Source organism: Trachypithecus francoisi, unplaced genomic scaffold, assembly GCF_009764315.1.
Source record: "Trachypithecus francoisi isolate TF-2019V2 unplaced genomic scaffold, Tfra_2.0 Lachesis_group2, whole genome shotgun sequence".
NCBI classification, from domain to species: Eukaryota; Metazoa; Chordata; class Mammalia; order Primates; family Cercopithecidae; genus Trachypithecus; species Trachypithecus francoisi.
The window spans coordinates 85,318,842-85,342,761 of NW_022681465.1; the positions used below are offsets into that span (position 1 = coordinate 85,318,842).

Below are 23,920 nucleotides of genomic sequence, written 5' to 3' on the forward strand. Positions count from 1 at the left end.
AGGACAATCAAGAAGGGAAATTATTAGACTTATTTTTTTTTCCTTTACATCAGGTTGGATGAGGCCAAGGGGGAGAATTAATATAATACTTAGGAGGGACACCAAAGGTTAAACCATCAAAATACCTTTCTCAAAAGAGTTGCTTTGAGGAATAAAAGCTACCAGACAGCATTTGCTCTATAGGAAGAAAGTCTGGGTTCAAATTCTTCCTCTTCCATTTATTAACTGTTTGACTTTGAGCAAGCTACTTTGTCAGGGAAGCTTTCTCTGGTATCCTCGAACTAGACTGATTTTTCTGAGTCCGTATTCTTTATTCAGTCCTCTCCTAGGTGATTTTCACAGTTGTAACTACATGTTGGTTGATTTGTTTTATATTTGCTCTCTGGCTAGACTGCAAGCATCCATAATGAAGAAACAAGCTAGTGTATCCTACAGGTCAGTGCTTGGCACACAATAGGATCTCAATACGCTAAGTATTAATATCTATTTCCTAATTTAGCTGCTATAACAATCCTAAAGTTAATATCAGTACTACTGTCCTAAGAAGAAAGTGAAGCTTACAGGCATTAAGTGCTTTGCCAAAAGTACTAAGTGTTGGCCGGGTGCGGTGGCTCATACCTGTAATCCCAGCACTTTGGGAGGCCGAGGAGGGTGGATCACGAGGTCAGGAGTTCGAGACCAGCCTGGCCAAGATAGTGAAACCCCATCTCTACTAAAAATATAAAAATTAGCTGGGTGTGGTGGCAGGTGCCTATAATCCCAGCTACTCAGGAGGCTGAGGCAGGAGAATCGCTTGTACCCGGGAGGCAGGGGTTACAGTGAGCCAAGATCAGGCCACTGCACTCTAGCCTGGGCAACAGAGTAAGACTCTCTCTCAAAAAAAAAAAAAAAAAGTATTAACTGCTATATTCAAAACTTAAAACCAGGTCTCATCACCAGAGCCCCACACTGTAGTGTCTCCTCCATATACCAACAAACTGAGAGATTCACACCATTTTGTCCAATTTTGAGCCTAAATACTGGTGAAGTCAACTTGCCAAATTCACATGTGCCTAATAAACCCACTAATTTGCTGTCCTCCCTGTTTATAAATAACCCAACACCTAATAAACCCACTAATTTACTGTCCTCCCTGTTTATAAATAACCCAACACAAGAAACCCAAATAAGGGTTTTCAGGTCTATATGACATTGCTTTCTTAATGAAATAAAAATAATAGCATGAGTTTAGAATGTACATTTCATAGAAATAATAAAATCAACAACTTAGGAGGGAGGGAAAATGTTCAACTGACTCATCCATGACAATGTAACTACTCTCTGGCTTATTCAAACAAGAAGTGTCCTACGATGCTATCTTTAGGGTGTCAGTGTGCTAACATGACAAGGGACTATCCTAGGAGTCTGAGCCACAGCTCTTAGACTCACCAGCCATACTTTTGTCTTGCCTTGGCCTTGAATTCCTCATCTGCAAAATGAAGACTAAATTGGCTCTTTGAGATTTCTTCATTTTAAAATTAGGATTCCATTATTTATATTAACAAGGAGGAGGAAATAAAAGTAACCACTGAGTCAATCATCAATGGCCTGTAGTATTTGGCTGAAGGCTTCATGGGTAAGTCTCCCCAGGCTCCATTCAAACAATTTGATGGCTGAAGCCTAAGTTACGCAGTCATTTTTTCCTGGCCTATCTAAGCTACATTAGTAAGACTGAAACCTCCCCTAAGATTTAACCCCACAAATTTTTAATAAATATATGACTTAGTAACTCTTTGGGGAAATAATTGTTTGCATAGCCTTTCAGTCTTTGTTTTGCAATCCTTAAATCCAACAAAACCTGTGAGACAAGAAAGATGAATTTGAAGTTTTTCATGCACTGAAAGCATTCCTGGAATTGTAACAAAATTAGTTTTGGGAGGAAGGTTAGTCTATTTTTATTCATTGTGTGGAACACACAAGTATTTCACTTGGACCTACAGACTGAACCCTCCTCCCCTTCCCTGCAGTCTGAGTGCACGCACACAGATACTTGTGTGCTTCTGAAATTCCTGGGTCACTCTAAGAATTGCTGAAGGGAAAGACATTCTACAGACCTGGTGGCTTTGACCTGGACCAAGGGCATGATTTATGCCACAGCAGTTCTGTGATGTCTGGACAACAGACTAACGAAATTCTTCTAACTATGATTTCAACATCATAAAAGGCAATTTAATCTACTGGCATTTATAAAACACAATCCTTTAAAAGATAACAAAATCTGACTTTCTAACTTGTTTCTCTTGTTGGCTTAACGCATTTGAAGCTAATACTGAAGTCACTTAAATGTCTTCTTCAAATTTTCATGAACATTTTCAATCTTTTTCAAATATGGTATATATCCCTAGAAGATGTTTTCAACCTTTTTCAATTCAAAGTGTTCAGTTTTCTCTAGGTTATTCTCCATGTAGCATCAATATATTACCCTAAGCCTTTAGATTCCATTCCTCTGCTTTAAAAAAATAGCGAACATTTATGTCATCTACAGTTTAACAACCCCTCTTATCAACAAATTCCTCATATATACAGTAAAGGAATTCAGTCTGGATAGAGTTCACTTTTCTTTCCAGACCAAGGTGCAAATTACTCAATTTTTCTCTCCTCACCAACAGGTCCTGCTCTCTGGAGGATTTCTTGGCTCTCTGAGTTTTGACAATTTAAGTATCTTTTAAAAATTATGTCATGTCAGAGGTGAAAAATTGCTGAAGTTAATAAACCAATAAAGTTTGAATTCTCTTTCTGAAGAAAAGGCAGACATTCTCGCCTTGCTGAAATTAAACATCCTTCTCATATGTTTTCATTTTATGAAACCAACTCTGAAAGTAGACTCTCTTTTCCAATGTTCAAAACTCTTCAATAAATATTTCATTTTTAATTGGCTTTATATTTTCAAAACATCATAGAGAAATAATTTAAAAGAATAAAAGTTTTACCCATAATTCAATCACATCAATAAAGTACACTGTTACTCTTACAGTTTTTCTCCAGTTTTTTTATTCAAATGCATAGTTTTCCATGGTTTAATTTCAAAAATAAATGTAAATCTAATTTTTAATTTTTAAATAGAAAACGGAATATATTATTCTAATCTATAATTATTTTGATCAAGTTACCATAATGTAATTAACAAACTCCCTTGTTGTATGGCATTTAAACTATCTTAAAGTTTTAGTTACAATACAAAATGTTGTAAGAAAGTGCTTTATGCATATAGTTTCCCTTAAGTTACTTACTTAAAATAAATTGCCAGTGGCATAATTACCACGTCTGTGAACATTTTCATTTTCATAACTTTTGATTTATATGAAAAACTGCTTTCCAAGAAAAATGCTTTCCAAAAAAAGGGATATCATAACAGTCATAATGTAACAACCATAATGTCACCTGTAATACATGTGCATACCAATGCCACTACAGTCTTATCAGCACTGACTCATCTCATAAAGAAACAGATTTTGGTAAATTTAAGTATAAAACTAATGTTTACTTATTTATTCTCTAGTAAAGTTAAACTTCTGGTAAAGTTGAAACTTTTCCATTAATTTGTTTGCCATTTATTCTTTTTATGAATTTTCTCTTTATAGACTTGGCATAGTGTATCAATTAGATTCTAGATGTTATTTGTAAGGGTGGTTGAATTACCTAAGAGGGTCAGCCATATGCTTGTCTGTAATATCTGATGGAAATATTTCCAACAGTATTTTTTTATATTTATCTTAATTTTAGCTTTCCAATGGTTTTAAATTTTTATATAGTTAAGTTCCTTGATCTTTTCCTTGTGAATGATTCACTGGAGGCCTAGTCCAGCTATTCTGCCATCTTCCACACTGAGTGTCTACATACACATGTGGATTTCTGACTTCCTCAATTCTTTACCAAGTTACCTTTATTACTATTGGAATTTGCTGTTTATTTCAGTACCCTCCTTCCATCCCCTTTGTTCTTCTTTACTTTTACACACACACACACACACACACACACACACACACATGCACCTGCTATGAACAATAAAAAGAACTCTGGACCTGGGCAGTAAGTTTGAAGATGTCTGGACCTGGGCAGTAAGTTTGAAGATGTCTGGACCTCGGCAGTAAGTTTGAAGATGTCAGCAATGCCCATCTCAAACTCCAGCACTGAATAGTTGTGAATCCCCTGATAACTAAAGTCAGCCTGTGGGACCTCCTCTGCTGCCTATCCGCGAACCCTTCTCTACCATCAGTAACTTGTTTCTCCAACATCTTGCCCTCCTTCTTTCACTATAATGAACACACAGACCCAAAGAACAAGCATCTACCCCTCTTCTCCGACATCATTACTTCCTGCCTCCCATGCCAACTCAGCCTTTATCACTACAGAGCCCTCTCAGCAAATCATATGGAACTTTACCTTTGTTAAGAAGTCTTCTCCATGCTCCAGCATTTCCCTGCACACTTTTTCTCCCTCCATACACTAGCAAACAGAGCTTTTCCTTCTCTTATCAGCGCCTCTCAGCACAAACTTTGCTTCCTTCTATGCTTTCAGAACACTTCATCGTAGCCACTTGTTAATAACATCCTACCTGAGTTACGACGTTTACTTATATGTGGACCTCTGCATTCCGACCTACCAGTTTTCAGGGAGTTTGTTCATCTATCTGAATGAACTCAATATTTGGCTAACAGTTGTCCACCGCACCCTATCTGCTTCTATTCTTATGGGTAACATTCTTAAAACTAATAGCCACAGCTATCCTCTAAGTTTTTGACAGTTTTTCAGATCTCTAAAACTATCAGTTCTAATTCACATCAACCATCTCCGGTTTATAGCAAAGAGTTGTAGTTTCAATTAAATTTTCTACTTTAACAATCATGCCATCAACAAGTAAGTTTTTATTTATTCTTTCCCAAAATGAAACCATTTTATTTATTTTTCTTGCCTGATTTACTGGCTAGAATCTCTACCACAATCTTGAATAGATGTGGTGAGAACAGATATCCATGTCTTATTCCTGATCTGATCAGGAAACAATTCACTCTTTCTCCATTAACTGTGACAACAGCTGTAGGGTTTTCACAGATGCCCTTTAACAGTTGAGGTAATTCCTTTCCATTCCTACTTTGTTAAGAGTTTTTGTCAAAAATTGATGCTGAGATTTTTTTGTTTTTGTTTTTTGCATATATTCACAGGATCAGTTTCATCTTTCGGTTTATTGATATTGTGAACTAAGTTGATTTTTGAATGTGCAACCAACTCTGCGTTCCTAGAATAAATGTCACATGGTCATGACATATTATCCTATTAAAATATTATTGTTGAATTTGATTTGGTAGATTTTTGCTTATAATTTTTGTATCTGTGTCCATGAGGGCTATTGGTATGCAGTTTTTTGTTTTGTTTTGTTTTGTTTTTGCAATGTCTTTGTGTGGTTTTGGTATCAGCTTCATGCTGGTCTTAGGAGTTGGGGCATTTTTTCCTCCTCTTCAATTTTCTGGAAGAGATTGTAAAGAATTGGCAGTATTTCCTCCTTAAAATGTTTGGTAGGATTCACTAGTGAAACCAACTAGACTTAAAAAAAAAAAAAGGAAAGAAAAGGTATCAATTTCTTTTTTTTTTTTTTTTTTTTGAGACGGAGTCTCGCTCTGCCGCCCAGGCTGGAGTGCAGTGGCCGGTCTCAGCTCACTGCAAGCTCCGCCTCCTGGGTTACGCCATTCTCCTGCCTCAGCCTCCCAAGCAGCTGGGACTACAGGCGCCCGCCATGTCGCCCGGCTAGTTTTTTGTATTTTTTAGTAGAGACGGGGTTTCACCATGTTAGCCAGGATGGTCTCGATCTCCTGACCTCGTGATCCGCCCGTCTCGGCCTCCCAAAGTGCTGGGATTACAGGCTTGAGCCACCGCGCCCGGCCAAGGTATCAATTTCTTAAACAGATATAGGTCTATCGAGGTTTTCTATTTCTTCTTGAGTGAGACTTGATGGTTTGTCCTTCAAGGAAATTGTCCATTTTCTCTAAGTTGTCAGATTTATTGGCATAAGGTTGTTCATGATATTCCCTTATTAACTCTTACTATTTATAGAATCTACATTGATGTCACCTTTCTTATTCCTGATATTGGTTACTTGTGTCTTTTTTATTTTTTCTGATCAGTTTGGCTAGAGTTTTATCAATTTTACTGACCTTCTCAAAGAACCAGCTTTTGGTTTTACTAATTTTCTCTATGGCTCTTCTATTTCATTGATTTCCACTTTGATCTTCATTTTCTTCTGCTTATTTGGGTTTAATCCATTTTTCTTTTAGTTCCCTAAGGTGACAGCTGAGGTCATTGATTTGAGGCCCTTCTTTTCTGAACAGATATTTAGTGGTATAAACTTTCCTTAAAGTCCCATTTTATAGGCACCACAAATTCTAATATGTTGCATTATCATTCAGTGCAAAATCCTTTATAATTTCTCTTTTGATACCTTCTTTGATTCATGGGTCATTTAGAAATAAGTGAGTTTCCAAATACTGGAGAATTTTTTTTTCTTCTTGTTATTGATTTTTAATGCAATTCTATTGTGGTCTGAGAATATATTGAACATAACTTGAAGCCACTTAAACTTATTTAGACTTGTTTTCATAAACCAGGTTATGGCCTAATTTGGCAAATATTCTATGTGTACTTGAAAAGAATGTCTTCTGTTGCTGGGTGGAGTATTTTATAAAATGTTAATCAAGTCAAGTTAGCTGTTAGTGTTGTTGAAGGCTACTATGTACTGGCTGATTTTCTTTCCACATAATCTATAAATTATTGAGAGAAATTGAAGTCGCTGATTGTAATTGTGGCTTTGTAAATTTCTTTCTGCAGTTCTATCTTTTTTTTTTGTTTCATATATTTTTAAGCTCTGTTAAGTACATAAATGTATAATACTATTACAGTCTCTTGATTAAATGATCCCTTCATCATGAACTTCTTTATCCCCAGCCTTATTCATTGCTCTGAAATCTACGTTGTCTAATATTAACATAGCTACCCCAACTTTCTTCAGACTAGTGTTAGCATGATGTATCTTTTTCCACCTTTTTATATTTAACCTATTTGTGTCTTTATACTTAAAGTTTGATTCTTAAAGTCAATATTTGGTTGGGGCTTGGTTTTTTAAAAAAATCTATTATATCAATCTCTGCCTCTTAATTAAGGAGTCTAGATCATTTATATTTAATACTATTATTGATGTTTACGTTTGACTGTATCACCTTTCTACTTGTTTCCTATTTGTTTCATCTATTCTTATTCCCCTTTTCTTATTTTTCTGCCTTCTTTTGGATTGTTTTCAATACTTCTATTTCATCTCATTTGTTGCTTTTTTGGTTCTCATTCTTTGTTTTGCTATTTTAGTGGTTACTTTGGGGTTTGTAGTACATCTTTAATCAGTCTACCTTCAAGTGTTAGTATACAACTTCACATATAGTATAAGAATCTTCCAATATTGTACTTCCCTTTGTCCCCATGACCTCTATGCTATTTTTCTCAGGCATTTTACTTTTACATGTTGTTCACGCCATAATATGTGGTTATTACCGTTGTTTAAAGAGTACCACTTAAAGATATTTAAATAATAAGAAGTAAATCTTATATAATTATTCATATAATTTGCATTTCTATCACTCTTTATTCTTTTATATAGATCCAGATTTCCATCTGGTATCATTTTTTTCCTGACTCAAGGACTTCCTTTAACATTTCTTATAATGCTTATCTGCTAGCAATAAATTCCTTCAGATTTTGTATATCTGAAAAAGTCTTTATTTTTACTTTCTTTTTAAAAGAGACTTTTGCTGGATATTAGTTGACAGTTTTTTCCCTTTCGGATGCTGCTCCAATGTCTTCTTACCCGCATTTTTCCAGTGAAAAAATGTGATGCCATCCTTTTTTTTATTCTTACTCATGTAACATCTTTTATCTGCTTTTAAGGTATTTTCTTTGTACTACTTTGTTCTCAAGAGAAAAAAAAAACAAAAGGATGTGTGTTTATATGTATATTTATATGCACATATAGGTGCATGTATAGATATAAATATATATAATATATAGATATATATAGATATCTATATATTTATATATATTTATATCTCTATATGTGATATATTTATATATAGATATTCTATATATAGAAATTAATAGAGATAAATATATATCTATATATATCATATATAGATATATATGATATATATTTATATCTATCTATATATAATATATACATAATACATATACAGAGAGAGAGAGACAGAGAAATACTTTAAGAAATTGGCTCACACAATTATAGTTGCTGTAAATCCAAAATCTGAAGCTTGGGTTTGCAGGCTGGAGACCCAGGAAAGAATCAATATGCAGTTCAAGTCCAAAGGTCATTTACTAAAGAATTCCCTCTTGTTCCAGGGAGGCAAGTCTTTTATTCTATTCAGGCCTTCAACTAGCTGGATGAGGCCAAACCAAATTATGAAGGACAATCTGTCAAAATCCGCAGATTTAAGTATTAATTTCATCCCAAACTACCCTTATAGAAACATCCAGTCTAATGTTTGACTACATATTTGGGCACTGGGACCCAGCCAGTTACACATAAAATTAAACATCCATATTATTTATCACTGATTTTGAACAATTTTATTATGATGTGCCTTGGTATAGTTATATTCATGTTTCTTTCTCTCTCTCTCTTTTTTTCCCCCAAGAGATGGGGTCTCTCTCTCTCTCTATCACCCAGGCTGGAGTAAAGCAGTGTGATCACAGCTCATTGTAGCCTCAAACTCCTGGGCTCAAGCAATCCTCCTACTTCTGCCTCACAAGTAGCTGGGACTACAGGCGAGCACCAACATGTGCAGCTAATTTATTTATTTATTTATTTGTAGAGATTGGGGTCTTACTATATTGCCCAAGCTGGTGTCAAATGCCTGGCCTCAAGTGATCCTTCCATCTCAGCTTCCCAAAGTATTGGAATTATAAGTATGAGTCACTGTGCCCAGCCTTGCTCATGTTCCTTTTGTTTGGGGTTCAATGAGCTTCTTGGATCTGTAGGTGTAGAGTTTTCTTCATGTGTGACAACGTTTCAGCTATTATTTCTTCAAATATTTTTCTGTCCCTTTCCACTCACCTTCATGGACTCAAATTACCCTAGCTTAGGTTTAAAGTTGTCCCACAGCTCACTGGATGCTCTTTGCATTTTTTTCTCTCTCAGATTGTCTCTATGAACAGATACAATACAGTGATAATAACAGTTTTAATGACCCCCTTTGCTACTTCTAATATTTATATCAGTTCTGGGTCAGTTCCAATTCGATGATTATTCTCACTATGAATCATGATTTCTGGCCTCTTCCCATGCCTGATAATCTTTGACTGACTGTCACACACTGTGAATTTTACCTTGTTGAGTGATGAATATTTTTTCTTTAAATCCTATACAGCTTTGTACTGAGATGCATTACCATTACTAGACAACCATCTGAGGTTTTGGGACTGGCTAATACTATCTGTCATGTGAGTCCAGAGTAGAACTCCACTTACGGCTGACCTTGCCAAGTACTCTACCCAGTTCCTGGTGAGTTATAAGTTTTCCAGTCCAGTCCATCTGGTGATTACAGGCATAGTTTTCAGCCCTGTGTGAACACCAACCACTGTTTCCTCTAGTCCTTTAAGATGGTTCTTGCCCTGGCCTTCGGAAGTTTCCTCACATGCATGGATTGAATATTTTGCTGAATACTCAAGGAGACCCTCTGAAAATCTCTAGTGTTCTCTCTCTGTACAACTCTTTTCTCTGGTACTCGATTCTGTGGACCTTAGCCATCTTGGTCTCCCCTTGCTCTCAGCTTCATCTCTTCAATGCAGGGAGTTCACTGAGCACCACCTCAGTTCCCTCTGGAACTGTGCCACAGCCTGGGAACTCTCAAGGCATTAAGCTGGGACAATCACAGCGCACATCTCATTTGTTTCTCATCTCTCAAGGATAACTGTATTTACTGGCTTGAAAATTGTTGTTTTGTATATTTCATGAGCTGGTTGTTGTTGTTCTTCTTCTTCTTTTAGATGGGAGAGTAAACCAGTTCCAGTTATTCCATCTTACCAGAACAACAAGTCCTCACGCATTCTTGGGCTCACTGCCCTCTCTTGAGCATCTTCAGTCTCGCCTTTTCCCCTGATGACCACTCTAAACCTCTTGACTACTAGCATGCTCGTGAGACATTTTCTTATAGAAACAAATTTTCTTAGCACTATTTTCTCTTTTTATGTCAACCTTCTTGAAAGAACTGTCTATATTTCAAAGAGTTAAGGAGTGAAAATGATGGTCTACCCCTTAATTCCTTTGCTTGCTCTTCATCCCCTCATTTCTCAGGTTGGTTTCCACTTCAATACTCTAAGGAAGCTGTTTCTACCATTGGTTATTAATTAGCACATTGTCACCACATCCAATGACCTTTCTCAGATTTTAGACTTCTGTTTACCTTTTTTGACTGGTTCTTTTGATTTCTTGCCCATATTTGACTTAAAGGATATTATATAGAACTGTCTGACTTATATTCCTTATCAAAAGCAGATGCTGTAACGTAAGCTCCAAAGAGCAGGGTTGTTTGTACATTTTGTTAACTGATATATCCTCAGTCCTTAAATCAGTGTCAGTCACATAACAGGCATTCAGTGAAATGTGGAATGAATTAACAAAATATAATTGGTGCTTAGCACCTTTCTTCCACTTTCTACCCATTACCCTTGGACAATCTCATCCAAATCCACGACCGAGTTGTCTCTCAAATCTCTCTATCTCCAAAATCTCTCTAGTCTGCTTGTCTTGTAGCATTCGGATCATTGTTGGATGTCCTGTCAAACCTCAAAATTAGCATGCCCCAAACTAAACTCATTATTTTTATCTTAAAACTCTCTGTCATGTTCTCCCTACTTTTTTTTTTAACAATTCACCAAAACACAAAGCTATAAACTTGATTCATATTTGATTGTTTTATCTTCCTTTCCTCTCGAATACCCAGCATAACTGTTACTTTTACAGTAGCAGTAACATCCCCACAAGTATTGTCCCTGCTGGATCACCTCTACATCTAACGGGTCTCCCCCAACAGCTTCTCTAGTCTCTCGCCTTAGATCCCAACATACCCTAAATCTCTGCATGCTGTGTCTTAACTCAGTAAGACCACTAATCTTTCTCTGAATACACCTATGCTTTCTATCCCCAACTCTCCTCACCCCATTCCTCTCTGCTTAGATCTTACCCATCATATGAGACCCTACTCAAATGTAACCTTAACTATGAGCTTTTTTTGCCCCTTCAGATTAGAAATGATCACTCTCCTCTTTTAACTTTCATATTTACACCATTAAGTATACCACATATCACATTCTGTCTTAGCACAGAGCCTGGCGTATATTAAATAAGCAATATATGTGAACTGTTTTTATGAATACACAACTTATCTACCTAACCTGGGTGTAAACTTCTTGATGGCAGCTTCCTCCAAGGAGGCCTCCAAAAATGCATTATGCCAGGTTCAGAACAATGACCACTCAAAGAAGCTTGATATCCAAAAAATTAGCCAACCTAATAACTAATTAATCAGAAAATCGACTAGCACACAATGATTCTGGTAAAACATATTATTAAAAAATGTAATAAAAACAAATACAAAACATAACTTACAAGTAATAAAATTATATACAGACAACCTTTTACACTATAATTCAAAACTGCTCCTCCAGCCATAGTGCTGGAAGATAACTCTGATAAGTGAAGAAAAGCATACTTTGCATTACTCTTACATATATTTTAGAAGCTATTTTCCTTGAAAAGAATTAAGCTAATGAAGTTTATATAACTTCATTGCACATTAGTCAAAAGATATTCACAGTTTTACAAACAACCAATAAAGTACATACTTCCATCAGAAATCCTAAACCTTGGATACCACTAAACTTCACGTGAACACCTGAACTGGCATCCTATCTCTAGCTGTATAACAATAGCCATGTCACCATACCTTTGATCTTCAGGTAATTTAGAAACAGAATATGGAAAAAGATTCCTACCTGTCATATAAGGGCTGTTATAAGGCTGACAGAGGACTATATAGATTCAATTTACTTTCATTTGCTTATTAATTTAACAGACATCTGTATCCATGCTCAAACCTTGTGCCAGACTCTGGGTATACAATACCACATACAATGCTCTATCCACCCTTAGGAGATTCTAACCCAAGATGGGGAGATGGGCATGTACACAAAGCAGTGCTACAGGCACTAACTGGGAGAAATACAGACAACGCCTAGTAGGGAGAGGAAGGAGTACTCAGTTCTGTCCAAGGAGAAAAGAAGGTAGTCAGAAACAGCTTCCTGCAAAGAGGCTACACATGAGCTCTGCTAATCCTCTCTGGGATCTCTCTACTCATTACAATGCCCTTATTCTTCCCCTCATCCTAAAACCAAGCGATGTCTCTATTCCTTTAACAGCTCCACAGTTTCTTATCTCAATTCTAAAATCGGAAAAGTTCTCAAAACCTGTACTTTCTCTCTAGCTTACTTGCTGGCAAAAGCTGACCTGAACTGAAGTAAGGTTCTTGATCAACAATATCCTTTCTACTTTTTGCAGGAAATGCTAATTAATAATTCCATCATCCAATCATCACCTAAGCCAGGAATTGAGACAGCCATGGCTTTCTCACTCTCACTCTCTGAACTCAACTGCACTAGGCTTTGTCAATTCTAGCCCTCAAATATGTATCCTACTTATTCCTTCCTCTTCTTCCCCCTGTAACTGCCTCAGCCAAGGCCTTCATCATCTCAGTCGCACCATCTCAGTAATCTTCTGACTCCGCCTTTAACTGCACTACTCACAATTTAGCCTCCACATCATGGCCAGTTTGATTCTTCTCAAATGGACATCTGATCATGTAGTTTCCTTGCTTAAAACAGTCTGATGTCTCTGCACTATCTACACAAAAAGCCCAAACTCCTGAGCACAGTATGAAAGGTCTGCTAAGAGTCAGCCACCATTGAATACAATCTGTCTCCTGGCACTCTATTAAACATACACTGCAGCCACACAGAAATGCAGTTTCTAGGGGTTGCCAATCTGTTTCACACTCCTTGTCTTCACACTGCCCCTCTGCTCCTAAGTCCTCTTTCTTTTCCACCCCCTCACCTTGTTTCTTGTACCAGACCTACTTGTCAACTTCAAATCTAACGTAGCAAACCACATCATGCATCCTTCCCTTCCCCAGGTCCAGGCAACACTGTCATGCCCCTTCCTTCCACGCCCCGTCGATTTCTGGATGTGAACTTAATGTTTATGCAGCCAGTATACTGAGACTCCTGGAATGCTGAAATCATTGCTTATCTCATGTCTAACATTGAACCTAGCACATAGTAGATGCTCAGAATAAGCTGGCTGATGAACAATCTTTTCAACTTTCCAGACAACGTCTCACCCTTTTCCTTCCTTATCAGCTCTCTCTGCACAGCAGCTCTGTTCTCCATCTCTTACAACTGTTCTTCCATTATTTCCTCTAACTTACACTCTTCTTTCCTTCTTCATTGTCAGAAGAGAAAGAGGACACACTTGGGAAGTGAAAAAAAAAACAAAAACCCTAGCCATTTCTCACTAATAACTTGACACCGAAAACATTTTGGACCTGATAACTCTTTGCTATGGGGGCTGCCCTGTGCATTGTAGGATGTTTAGTAGCATCACTGGCCTCTATCCACCAGAAGCCAGTAAAACCCCTGCCCACAAATGTCTCCAAAATGTCCCCCTCAGAGGCATAATCTCCCCTGATTGAGAACCAGTGCCCTAGACTGACTTTGCTTGGCTCCATCAGGAAGCAATAGGGAAAGGCTGATGGATGACCTCTTGCACTGACTTTCCTCCAGGTGAAAAATGACGAGGGAAGAAGATTCAGACTACATCAGTTTACTGTTCAGGGAGTGTGTGGCCAAGAAACATAGGCTGGAGTGACACTTCAAGGAAGGAAAGTACTCCACGGACCCAAGATGAATCCATTTTGTCATATATCAGCGTTCCAGATTTCAGGATTCATTTGTATTAATATTTTCCCAAGCTTCATTTATTTAGTGCCACTGAAATGACCTGCTAGAGGGATACAGGATACAGCAGTTTAATGCTATTAAATCCATTTCAAATCTTTTTTGAAAAAGAGATAGTGTTTAAAATTAATAAACTGACTAAAGCATTACACTATAAGTAGAAGGGAGGGGAGGAACCACGTAAATTGCACAGGAAACCAGGACATCTTGGGATGAGAAAGAAGAAGAGACAGAACCCCAGTACAGTACCCACCTGTGGTCGACACGACGTTCTCGGGGCTTTCACTGCAGAGTTTGGACAACAGACTGGTTTTGCCAGAGCCTGTGAGGCCTATGCAAACCAGGTCATATTCTGGTCGTGCAGGTGGTGGTCCCTTGCAGCAAAGTGCTCTAAAACACTGCCAAAAGAAGGGGGGAAAATGTTCCTTTAAATGAGAGTGTGGAAATAAACCTTAGTCACATTTAAAATGACTGACTAAGTATTAAAAAGTAATTGAATAAACTATTACCTATAAGGAAGAAAATGGTAACTTTAGAACAGTGAAACCTAGAGACACCACTCTAGCCAAGTGATCAAAGTTAACATCCTTAGTTATGAAATGTTTTTCTACTTCATGGCTGCCTTCCTGCTATGGCAGGTGCACTGCAAAAAGCATGACATCATCCCACAGCTTTCCTGCCAAAACCACACAATCTGAATCTAAGCATGAGGAAACCAGATAAAGCCAATCTAAGGAGTATTCCATAAGGCAACTGGGCTGTTCTCCTCCAAAATACCAATGTCTTAAAAGTCAAAGAAAGACTGAGGAACTGTTCCACGTTAAAGAAGACTAAAAAGACATGATAAAAATGCAATACATCTTGGACTAGATCCTAGATCAAAAAGGAAAAGAAAAAAGCCATAAATGACATTATTGAGACAATAAGTGAACACTGAATATAGACTGCATATTAGATAAGAGTACTGTATAAGGTTAAATTTCCTGAATTTAATCAATGTACTGTGGTTATGTAAGAAAAATCATTGTTCTGAGAAAATATTCTAATTATTTATAATACCTCTAAGTATTTAGAGGTGAAGGGTCTTGATGTCCACAATTAACTGGCTCAGAAAAATTCTAAATCTCCAGCTCCATCTTTATCTGGTGAGGAGAGTGATAAAGTCAACATGGCAAAATGTTAATGACTAGTGATGCTCAGTGAAGAGAATAGAGGAAAATTCCTTGTTCTGGTCTTACCACTGATATTATTTCAAAATACAAAGATTTTTAAAATCATTAAACAGAGTCTCTGTACATACCATTGCCTTTCTGGCCTTTGTTAAATTCTATTTCAGGTCAACCAGCCAGGGTACTATGAACTGTAGTATAGTTTGTGCACTACACAAACCTGTTTGCTCTGTAAGAGTTAAAGACAAGGGAATCTGGGCCAGGCACGGTGGCTCACGCCTATAATCCCAGCACTTTGGGACCAGTCTGGCCAATATGGTGAAACCGTGTCTGTACTAAAAATACAAAAAAAAAAAAAAAAAAATTAGCCAGGCATGGTGGCAGGTGCCTGTAATCCCAGCTACTCAGGGGACTGAGGCAGGAGAATCACTTGAATCTGGGCGGCAGAGGTTGCAGTGAGCCAAGGTCACACCACTGCACTCCAGCATGGGCAACAAGAGTGAGACTCCATCTCAGAAAAAGAAAGGAAAGAAAGCAAAGAAACAAAGGAAAGAAAGGAAAGAAAGAAAGAAAGTCAGCCAAGAGGATTTGGGAGACAGGGTATCATTCGTGCAGCTTTTGATCGTTCTACTTATCCATAGGGGACAACGATGTGCCAGCTTATAGAGCCTGAAACATTTAGACCCTGGATGATTCATGAGAGAAAGAGGGAAAGGGGGAAACAGGGAGGAAAGAAGGCAGATCTACTCACCTCTGGGTCATCTGGAGATCATGAGAGAAGAGACCTATAAAAAAGTCTGTTGATTCATCTCACTCAGATAAAATCTGAATCCTAATTGGCTGTCATACTCTCGTAAATGAAGCTTGATTATCTCTCTCCCTCATTTCTCACATCTAATCAACAAATCCAGTTCATATGACCTTTGAAGTAGCTCTAGGATCTGTCCACTTCTGTCCAGCCCAGGCCATCATCACCTGGGCAACATCAATATCCTCCCACTAGGTCCAGTATATTTGCGCTTGTGCCCCCTATTCTCCACACTGCAGCCACTGGATTGCTCATAAACAGAAAATCTGACCATACGTGCTTAAGTCATCCCAGTGACTTTGCCCAGCTCTCCAGCCCAAACCCTTACCATGGTCTACCCTACACTCCATGATATGCTCCAGCCAAACTCACAAGTCGCATTGCCTTCACTCCCCTAGATCCTCCAGCCATTACCTCTCTTACCTCAATTGAGGCATCTAATATGCGGTTTCCTCTTTCCCCTATTCTGGACTTAGCCAACACTTCATCAATTTTAGGTCTCAACTTAATCATCCAGTCCTCAGGGCAGTCTCCTCCAATCCTAAGATTGTGTTAGAATTCACGTCAAGCTCTACAGGGCTTTTGTAAATTCGTTACACAGACAATTGTAGTTTCTTACTAATCACCAGCCTGTAAAAACCATGTCTGTCCCCCTTCATCTCAGTACCCCCAGTGTCTAGCAGAGAACATGGCATAGAATCTACCCTCAGCAGATAATTGTTGAATGAAGAATGAACGACACTTAAATTTTACCTAAGCAAAGGAAAAAGAAAACAGAGACTAATAGGATGCTTGAATCTATGCTCTCTGGGCCCTCCACGCTTCAAGAAAATAATGTCAAAATAAGAAACCCTGGACTTTTTCACTTCACTTCAATGCCATTAGTTAGCCTAGTTCCCTAAATAGTGGTTTTGGTGTACAGGATCAACTTTATTGGTAAATTAGAGCTTCTTTTTGTCCTAGATTCACTTTTCCTCCATTTTCAAGAGGTTCTGCCTGCTTCTGGTAAACAATTCCATGACCCATATTCTTCGTGGGTTTATTCACGCTAATTGTATTTCCTCTCAGTCTTTTCAAGCCTGAGGAGTCCTACTTATTTCAGTCTGTCTTCATCCTATGAGATGTTCTTCTCTGACCTTCCTTTAGTTCCAGCACACCCTCTCCCACAAGATTAATGACCATAACCACTAAGAGCATTCTAGACGCCAACACATCGCGTCGTGGATTCATATGAAGGCTGGCTGATACTGTCTGACTTTTACAAGCTTTTTTATAAAGTCTGTCTCCCAGACTCAGCATGAGAGTTTTTCTCAGAGATAGGTTTATTTATGTACGAATCTATTCCCTCAAAGATGGCCACTGGCTAGCAGCTGTTCAGACTTAGAAAAGGTCTTCCACATTCAATTAGGACAAACAATAAAACTAGTCACAGAGTTTCTTTTATTGGGCTGCTTTGGTCTTGTTTGGGGTTCAAGGAGGAGAGATCCCATTCCTGCTCTAGAGGCCCTCATTCTCACTCAGCTCCTTCCTCTGGACTATCTCCTGGAGGAGGGCTGGCCTGACGATCATAAATCTTAAATATTGCATGAAACTGTATGTGACTGATTGCTAGAGCATCCTGCTTAAATTATTCATGTCATTATCACTCATATTTTTGCCAAACACTCCAGAATTTCATCTTCATGTTCTTTTTAAAATCCAGAGTATAAAAACTTTGTAGCCAACTCCATTCTATTTCACCTGTTTATTCTAGATCACCTAAGGCACTTCTGACATAAAAGATGATTTCACAATGATAGCAGTGATATTCTACTCCACTGTCTTTTCTCTTCTCTCTCTTTTTTTTTTTTTTTTTTTTTCCAGATGGAGTTTTGCTCTTGTTGACTGGTGCCTGGGCTGGAGTGCAATGGCACAATCTCAGCTCACAGCAACCTCCACCTCCCGGGTTCAACTGATTCTCATGCCTCAGCTTCCTGAGTAGCTGGGATTACAGGTATGCGCCATGACGCCTGGCTAATTTTTGTATTTTTAGTAGAGATGGGGTTTCACCATGTTTGCCAGGCTGGTCTCAAACTCCCGACCTCAGGGGATCCACCTACCTCAGCCTCCTAAAGTGCTGGGATTACAGGCGTGAGCCACCATGCCCAGCCTTCTCTTCTCTTTTTCTCAAGACGATCTCTCTCTGTCGCCCAGGCTGGAGTGCAGTGGGGCAATCTCCACTCACTGTAACCTCCAAATCCCCAGGCTCAAGCAATCCTCCCACCTCAGCCTCCCAAGTAGCCGGGATTACAAGTGTGCACCACCACACCCAGCTAATTTTTGTATTTGTAGAGATGCGGTTTCACCATCTTGCTCAGGCTGGTCTCCAACTCCTGAGCTCAGGCGATCCACTCACCTCAGCTTCCCAAAGTGCTGAGATTACAGGCGTGAGCCACTGAGTCCGGCTTCTCTTCCCTTTTTTTTTTTTTTTTTTTGAGACGGAGTCTCGCTCTGTCGCCCAGGCTGGAGTGCAGTGGCCGGATCTCAGCTCACTGCAAGCTCCGCCTCCTGGGTTCACGCCATTCTCCTGCCTCAGCCTCCCGAGTAGCTGGGACTACAGGCGCCCGCCACCTCGCCCGGCTAGTTTTTTATATTTTTTAGTAGAGACAGGGTTTCACCGTGTTAGCCAGGATGGACTCGATCTCCTGACCTCCTGATCCGCCCGTCTCAGCCTCCCAAAGTGCTGGGATTACAGGCTTGAGCCACCGCGCCCGGCCTTCTCTTCCCTTTTTATATTCTCACCAGTGATGTCATCTCCAGTCCCATGGTTTCAATCATATAACTGAATGTCATAAAGACATCCAACATGACATCTCCCCCTGCACCTCCCCAAGCTCTTTCTCAAAGTCCAGGCTCTGTAGTTTCAGTTGTTCTATAAGAACCCAAACCAAAACTGAATAAAACAAAAGCCTCTCCACAAAACCACGGCTATGGAACTTAAAGGCTACATTGATAGTTATTACAAGGCAAAATCTTCTAAATAAATCACAGACTCTTAGAAATCAACATGTATTTGAAATGACTGAATAAATCATCCTATGGGTAACAGGAATAGTGTCAGATTTTGAGTCAACAAGATAAAACTTTTAAGAGTATGCTACTTCCAATGGGGAAGGAATGGTCATGTTTTCTGAGTCAGTTCCTAAAACTGTAAAGAGTTTTCATTTGTTTTTTGTTTTAAAACTTAATGAAGCTTTGGATCCTATAGTCAATTTACTTAAAATTACTCATTTTGGCCTCTAGACTATACTGTACCAAAGTTCATTGTATGTGTCTCCTACAGCAGCTCTTGCATTGTTAAGAGTAAGCCCTTTTCACTGGCGTACAATGCAAAACACAATGCTGTCGGCAGCCCTGACAGCAAGCGGCAAACTCAGGCCTCATTCCCAGGCCAGACACTAAGGCATTGTGTAACTCTGCTCAAGCCTCATAAACCTATCCATGCTTCAGTTTCCCCATGATTAACCAGTAACGTTTTAACACTCTCTGCCACTTCCTTTCTTCAGGAGGATGTTACGAGGCCTGGGTGCAATACATTATGCTACTAAGAAAGGCACCATACGGGTAAGTAACTGCTCATCACGATGTTCATTTTCCCAAGGTATCTTAGGTGATAGTTAGCTTCCTTAGACAAGGGCCTGGCGGCCCAATATACAGCCCAGACTGTAGTACCTCCAATAGCCCACAGCAGCCTCCACATGCTCCATTCTATCCCAGTTCAGCCCAAGACACTAAACACACACCACCTGTCCCCAATCCCCTGGTAGCAGCAAATAGAGAACAGAGCCAGTCTGAATATAAGTATACCCTCTGGGGGACCAACCAAGGTCATGGTCTCCATTGCCTAGACTGCTTCAGCTCACAGGCCTTTTCACACGGGGACAGTTATGACTCGGTCTTTTTTAAAAGAACCCAGTGTATCCACCATATTATGTCAGGACACAGGATGTTTCCCCATTCTGTGTACCCACAAACTTCTAGTGCTGTATTTGAAGAAACGGTGTGCCTAGGTCTTGAGAGAGGGCAAAGACCAGAATCACCAGTAATAACTGACTATATCGTAGACTTTGGACAAATCATATAATCATATAATCAACAGCTGAAATAATGGATTAGCTTAAAAGCAGAAGCAAACCCCTTAGAAATATGTGCTTAAAAAGGAAGGTGACTACAAATACTGGAAAGAAATGAAAGCAAATGATAAAATTACTAGAGTAAAATAAGGACTTGCATTTCAGTCTGATGACCTAGCACTAAGACAGCAAGATGATCTTAAAATGTCCCCATTTGTGTTGGGAACAGAAAGAAGATATTTATTTCCTGAACAGTGCCAGACATTTGGTAGGTCTAGCAGAGCACTGTACACAATTGGTACTTGATGAATAACCCCTCATGTCAACATTGCAAAGCACTAATTAAGCATTTAATTATACATTTCATTTTCCTCTATATTTCTACCTTAATGACTCCAGCTACCCTCCAAATCACCACTATTCCTTCATATGATCTGAGCACTTAACGTTTCTATGCCACCCTGTTCTTGTGCACACAGAATAAAAGTTCCTCCCTACTTTCCTACTTGGCAAACTCCTACTCAAAGTTCTGTTTAAAGGGTACCTCCTCTGAGAAGTCTTCAATTTCCTCAGAAAGAAATAATCCTTTCTTCCACTTCTTGGTCCTGTACACACACTAGCACTACAGTTAATACTATGCCACATGTATTCTTTTCTAAGATTCACTGGCTGATAGAAATATGCACATAGACGCAAAGGCATATCCATTCTTGGTCCTATTATAGGTTCAAAAAGCTTAATTTTACAGCTACCAAGGGGTGGCCAGGCACCAAAACAGAGCAGCAAAGTTGTTCTACAAATATGATGTGAATCTAGCTCAAATATAGATGAGAATCTAGCTCAAAATCCTCCCACTTTGGCACTGGCCCCTGCATTGCCAGTATTTCCTACCATCCTGTTTCGCTAAATTCCCAGCCCTTTGGGACATGGCATATGTTTCAATTGATGCTCTGTTTTTCATCATGAATACATGATTTTATTCTGAGCATGATTTCAATTTGATTGAAGCTCTGTATAGTTGCTGGAAACTTTTCTTCAGTCGGCTTCGGGACCTCCCCACAGCCACACTACCCAAGCCCCACACTGTTTCCTTCTCATTTCAATACTGGTCTCGCCGACAGAAACACAAGCTCTCCTATGACGGCTCACCAGGTCTTTTTCTATGTGGCCCAAGGGTGGGGCCAAGCACTGCACTCAATAAACACTTGTTAGATTAACAAAACATCCATGAGTTGGTACCTAAAGGGAAGAGAAAAATCACGCATAATTTTAAGTGGATATATTTCTCACATAGTTGGCTTCCAAACCAAAAAGAGGCAGCTATTCATTCTGACCCTTCTCCAACTTTCATAATGAAGAAAAAAAAAGCTTCTAAAAATAAGTCAATTCCTAGACGTGTTTTCTAACACTAAGCATTGTTCAATGAGTAAAACATTAAGAAGTGCTTAAATATCTAAAATGACTTGATTTAGAACAAAATATTTTCCAGGTTAGTAACTGTCAGATATGGCTCTGTCTTTTGAAAATGCAAACCCCATACAAAATACAACACGCTACAAAATATGTTACAGGATTTGTCAGAGCTCCTTGAGCTCTGTAGGAGACACTGGGGACAGGTGTCCTCATAAATTAAAAATAAAACCGTATTGAACACCAGATATAAGTGACTTATGGGTATTAATGTATCCATTCCCTAAAAAGTGCTATATGATTTCAATTTAAAGGGAGGAAACTGAGGCTCAAAGAAGTTAAGTAACTTGCCTATGTGGAACAGGATTCAAACCCTGGCAGTCCGGCTCCTGAGCTGTTTTCCAAACTTCTGCAATGATAAGCCTCTAATTTCCGAGGGCATGTCATGCACAGGAAACTTTAGATCCATTCTGTGTAGATAGAGGGCAACAGAGAGATAAGAAAATGTACCAGAGAGCTATTAAGTGGCAGAGCTAAGTTTCATGGCACAGCTAGGGCTTGAGCCAGGGTTATTCCGCTCCGGAGCCCTGGTTCATGCCCTCAAGTCAGGGATTAGAGCATCAGAAGTGGGGTGTTCCGTTCTTTTGAGGGAGTGAAAGAGTGCTTTAAGTAAGTTTGCCTGTGTAACTGAAGAGAAAAACATCGGGCAAAGGAAGGCAAAGATACAAGTCTTTGTATTGCTTTTTTACTTGTACCAGCAGGTTTATGGCTAAAGTATCTCTCATTCCAGGCAAAAGGGGCCTGCAGCTGTCTTGGAGTTAGAGGAGTTGGGTGAGAAATAGCATCATTAAGGTTCTTGCCCTGCTGAATTAGAGAGCACGGGAGGAAGAGGAGAGGAGACTGATTGGGATGGAAGAAAAGGGGGTACCAAAGTCCTGCTGGCTTCTCTCTTTCACACTGTTTGCTTCTTTCATTTAACCCTTTTTTGTCCTCTGGAAAGGACAAAACTTATGTATTAAGAGAAGCCAGTCAGGTGCGGTGGCTCACGCCCGTAATCCCTGCACTTTGGTAGGCCAAGGTAGGTGGATCATTTGAGGTCAGGAGTTCAAGACCAGCTTGACCAACGTGGTGAGACCCTGTCTCTACTAAAAATACAAAAAGTAGCCAGGCGTGGTGGTATGTGCCTGTAGTCCCAGCTACTTAGGAGGCCGAGGCAGGAGAATTGCTTAAACCTGAGGGACTAAGGTTGCAGTGAGATGAGATCATACCACTGCTCTCCAGCCTGGGCGACACAGCAAGACTGTCTTGAGAAAAAAGAAAAAAGAAAAAAAAGAGAAGCCCATGTGAGCTGCAGAGATTTCCAATCCTAAGCATAGCAGTAAGGAAAAAAATCTCTTTTGAAACAGCCTCAAATTATATGCATATATAAATTATACCTTAAAATATATGTGTATATAAATTATATCTCAATAAAGTAAAATAAATAAGCAAATACTAAATAAAATATGTTGGAGGAGAGTATAGGAGAAAATATATGAATAAACTGGGTTATGCAGAATGGCATGTGAAGGAGAAGGTCTATAATGAGCACGCACTCTCTCAGCTAATCCTATCTTTCTAGTTGTAAGAAGAGAAACAAAAATCAAATATGCTTCGATGTCTTAGGGTGACTACTGGTTCTTGCAAACAAGTTCAAAATGGCATCTATAGCAAGAGAAATAATAAACAGGGCAAGGGAGTGCTGTGAAGAGGCCCCTGGCTGCCAGACAGAAGACTTCTCCATGTTCCAAGAGCAACCTATGTTTTGAGGTGGAAATCCTGTCATCCTTTAGACCCTAGTGGGAAAAAAAACAACAAATTGTTTTTACAGAAGGTGGGTCAAACCTTTCAGCCATGTGGGCTGCTGGGAGCACACAGATGAAGGCTTTGGACTGGAATTGTCCCAGGGCCGAGGCTTCTGGCCAATACATCACACTGCCTCAGGACACTAAGTCTGTCTTTGCCTTCCCCTTTGTATTTCTCAATCCACATTCCTTTTTGGGGTGAAATACTCCATTATTTCTGCTTTGTTCTGGGCTGTCTCCTGTCTCTGTCCCTATTAACTCGTGGCAACAAAAGAAACAAACAGAAGCAGGGGATTTCATGCTTAGCAGCTATAGACATTGGCCTCACGGCTTTGCAGAGGGGCAGACATCTGAGACTTTGAATGGAAGAGAGTGCCGCTGCGCTGAACCAGACCTGGGGCCCACGTGGCTCCCAGTCTGCATCAGTCATCCCTGATCAGTGGCTTTCAAGAGTCTCGGTATGTGGAATTCAAAATG

At 39.3% G+C, this 23,920-nt stretch overlaps 1 protein-coding gene across 1 annotated transcript in view; it reads right to left on the bottom strand.

The window, feature by feature from the left end:
- ARL15 (ADP ribosylation factor like GTPase 15) overlaps positions 1-23,920 on the bottom strand; it is a 455,769-nt gene that overhangs the window by 293,476 nt on the left and 138,373 nt on the right. Inside the window, exon 2 of the mRNA XM_033179558.1 lies at positions 14,354-14,498. Within this exon, the coding sequence (XP_033035449.1) occupies positions 14,354-14,498 (145 nt within the window). The remainder of the gene's footprint in view (positions 1-14,353; positions 14,499-23,920) is intronic.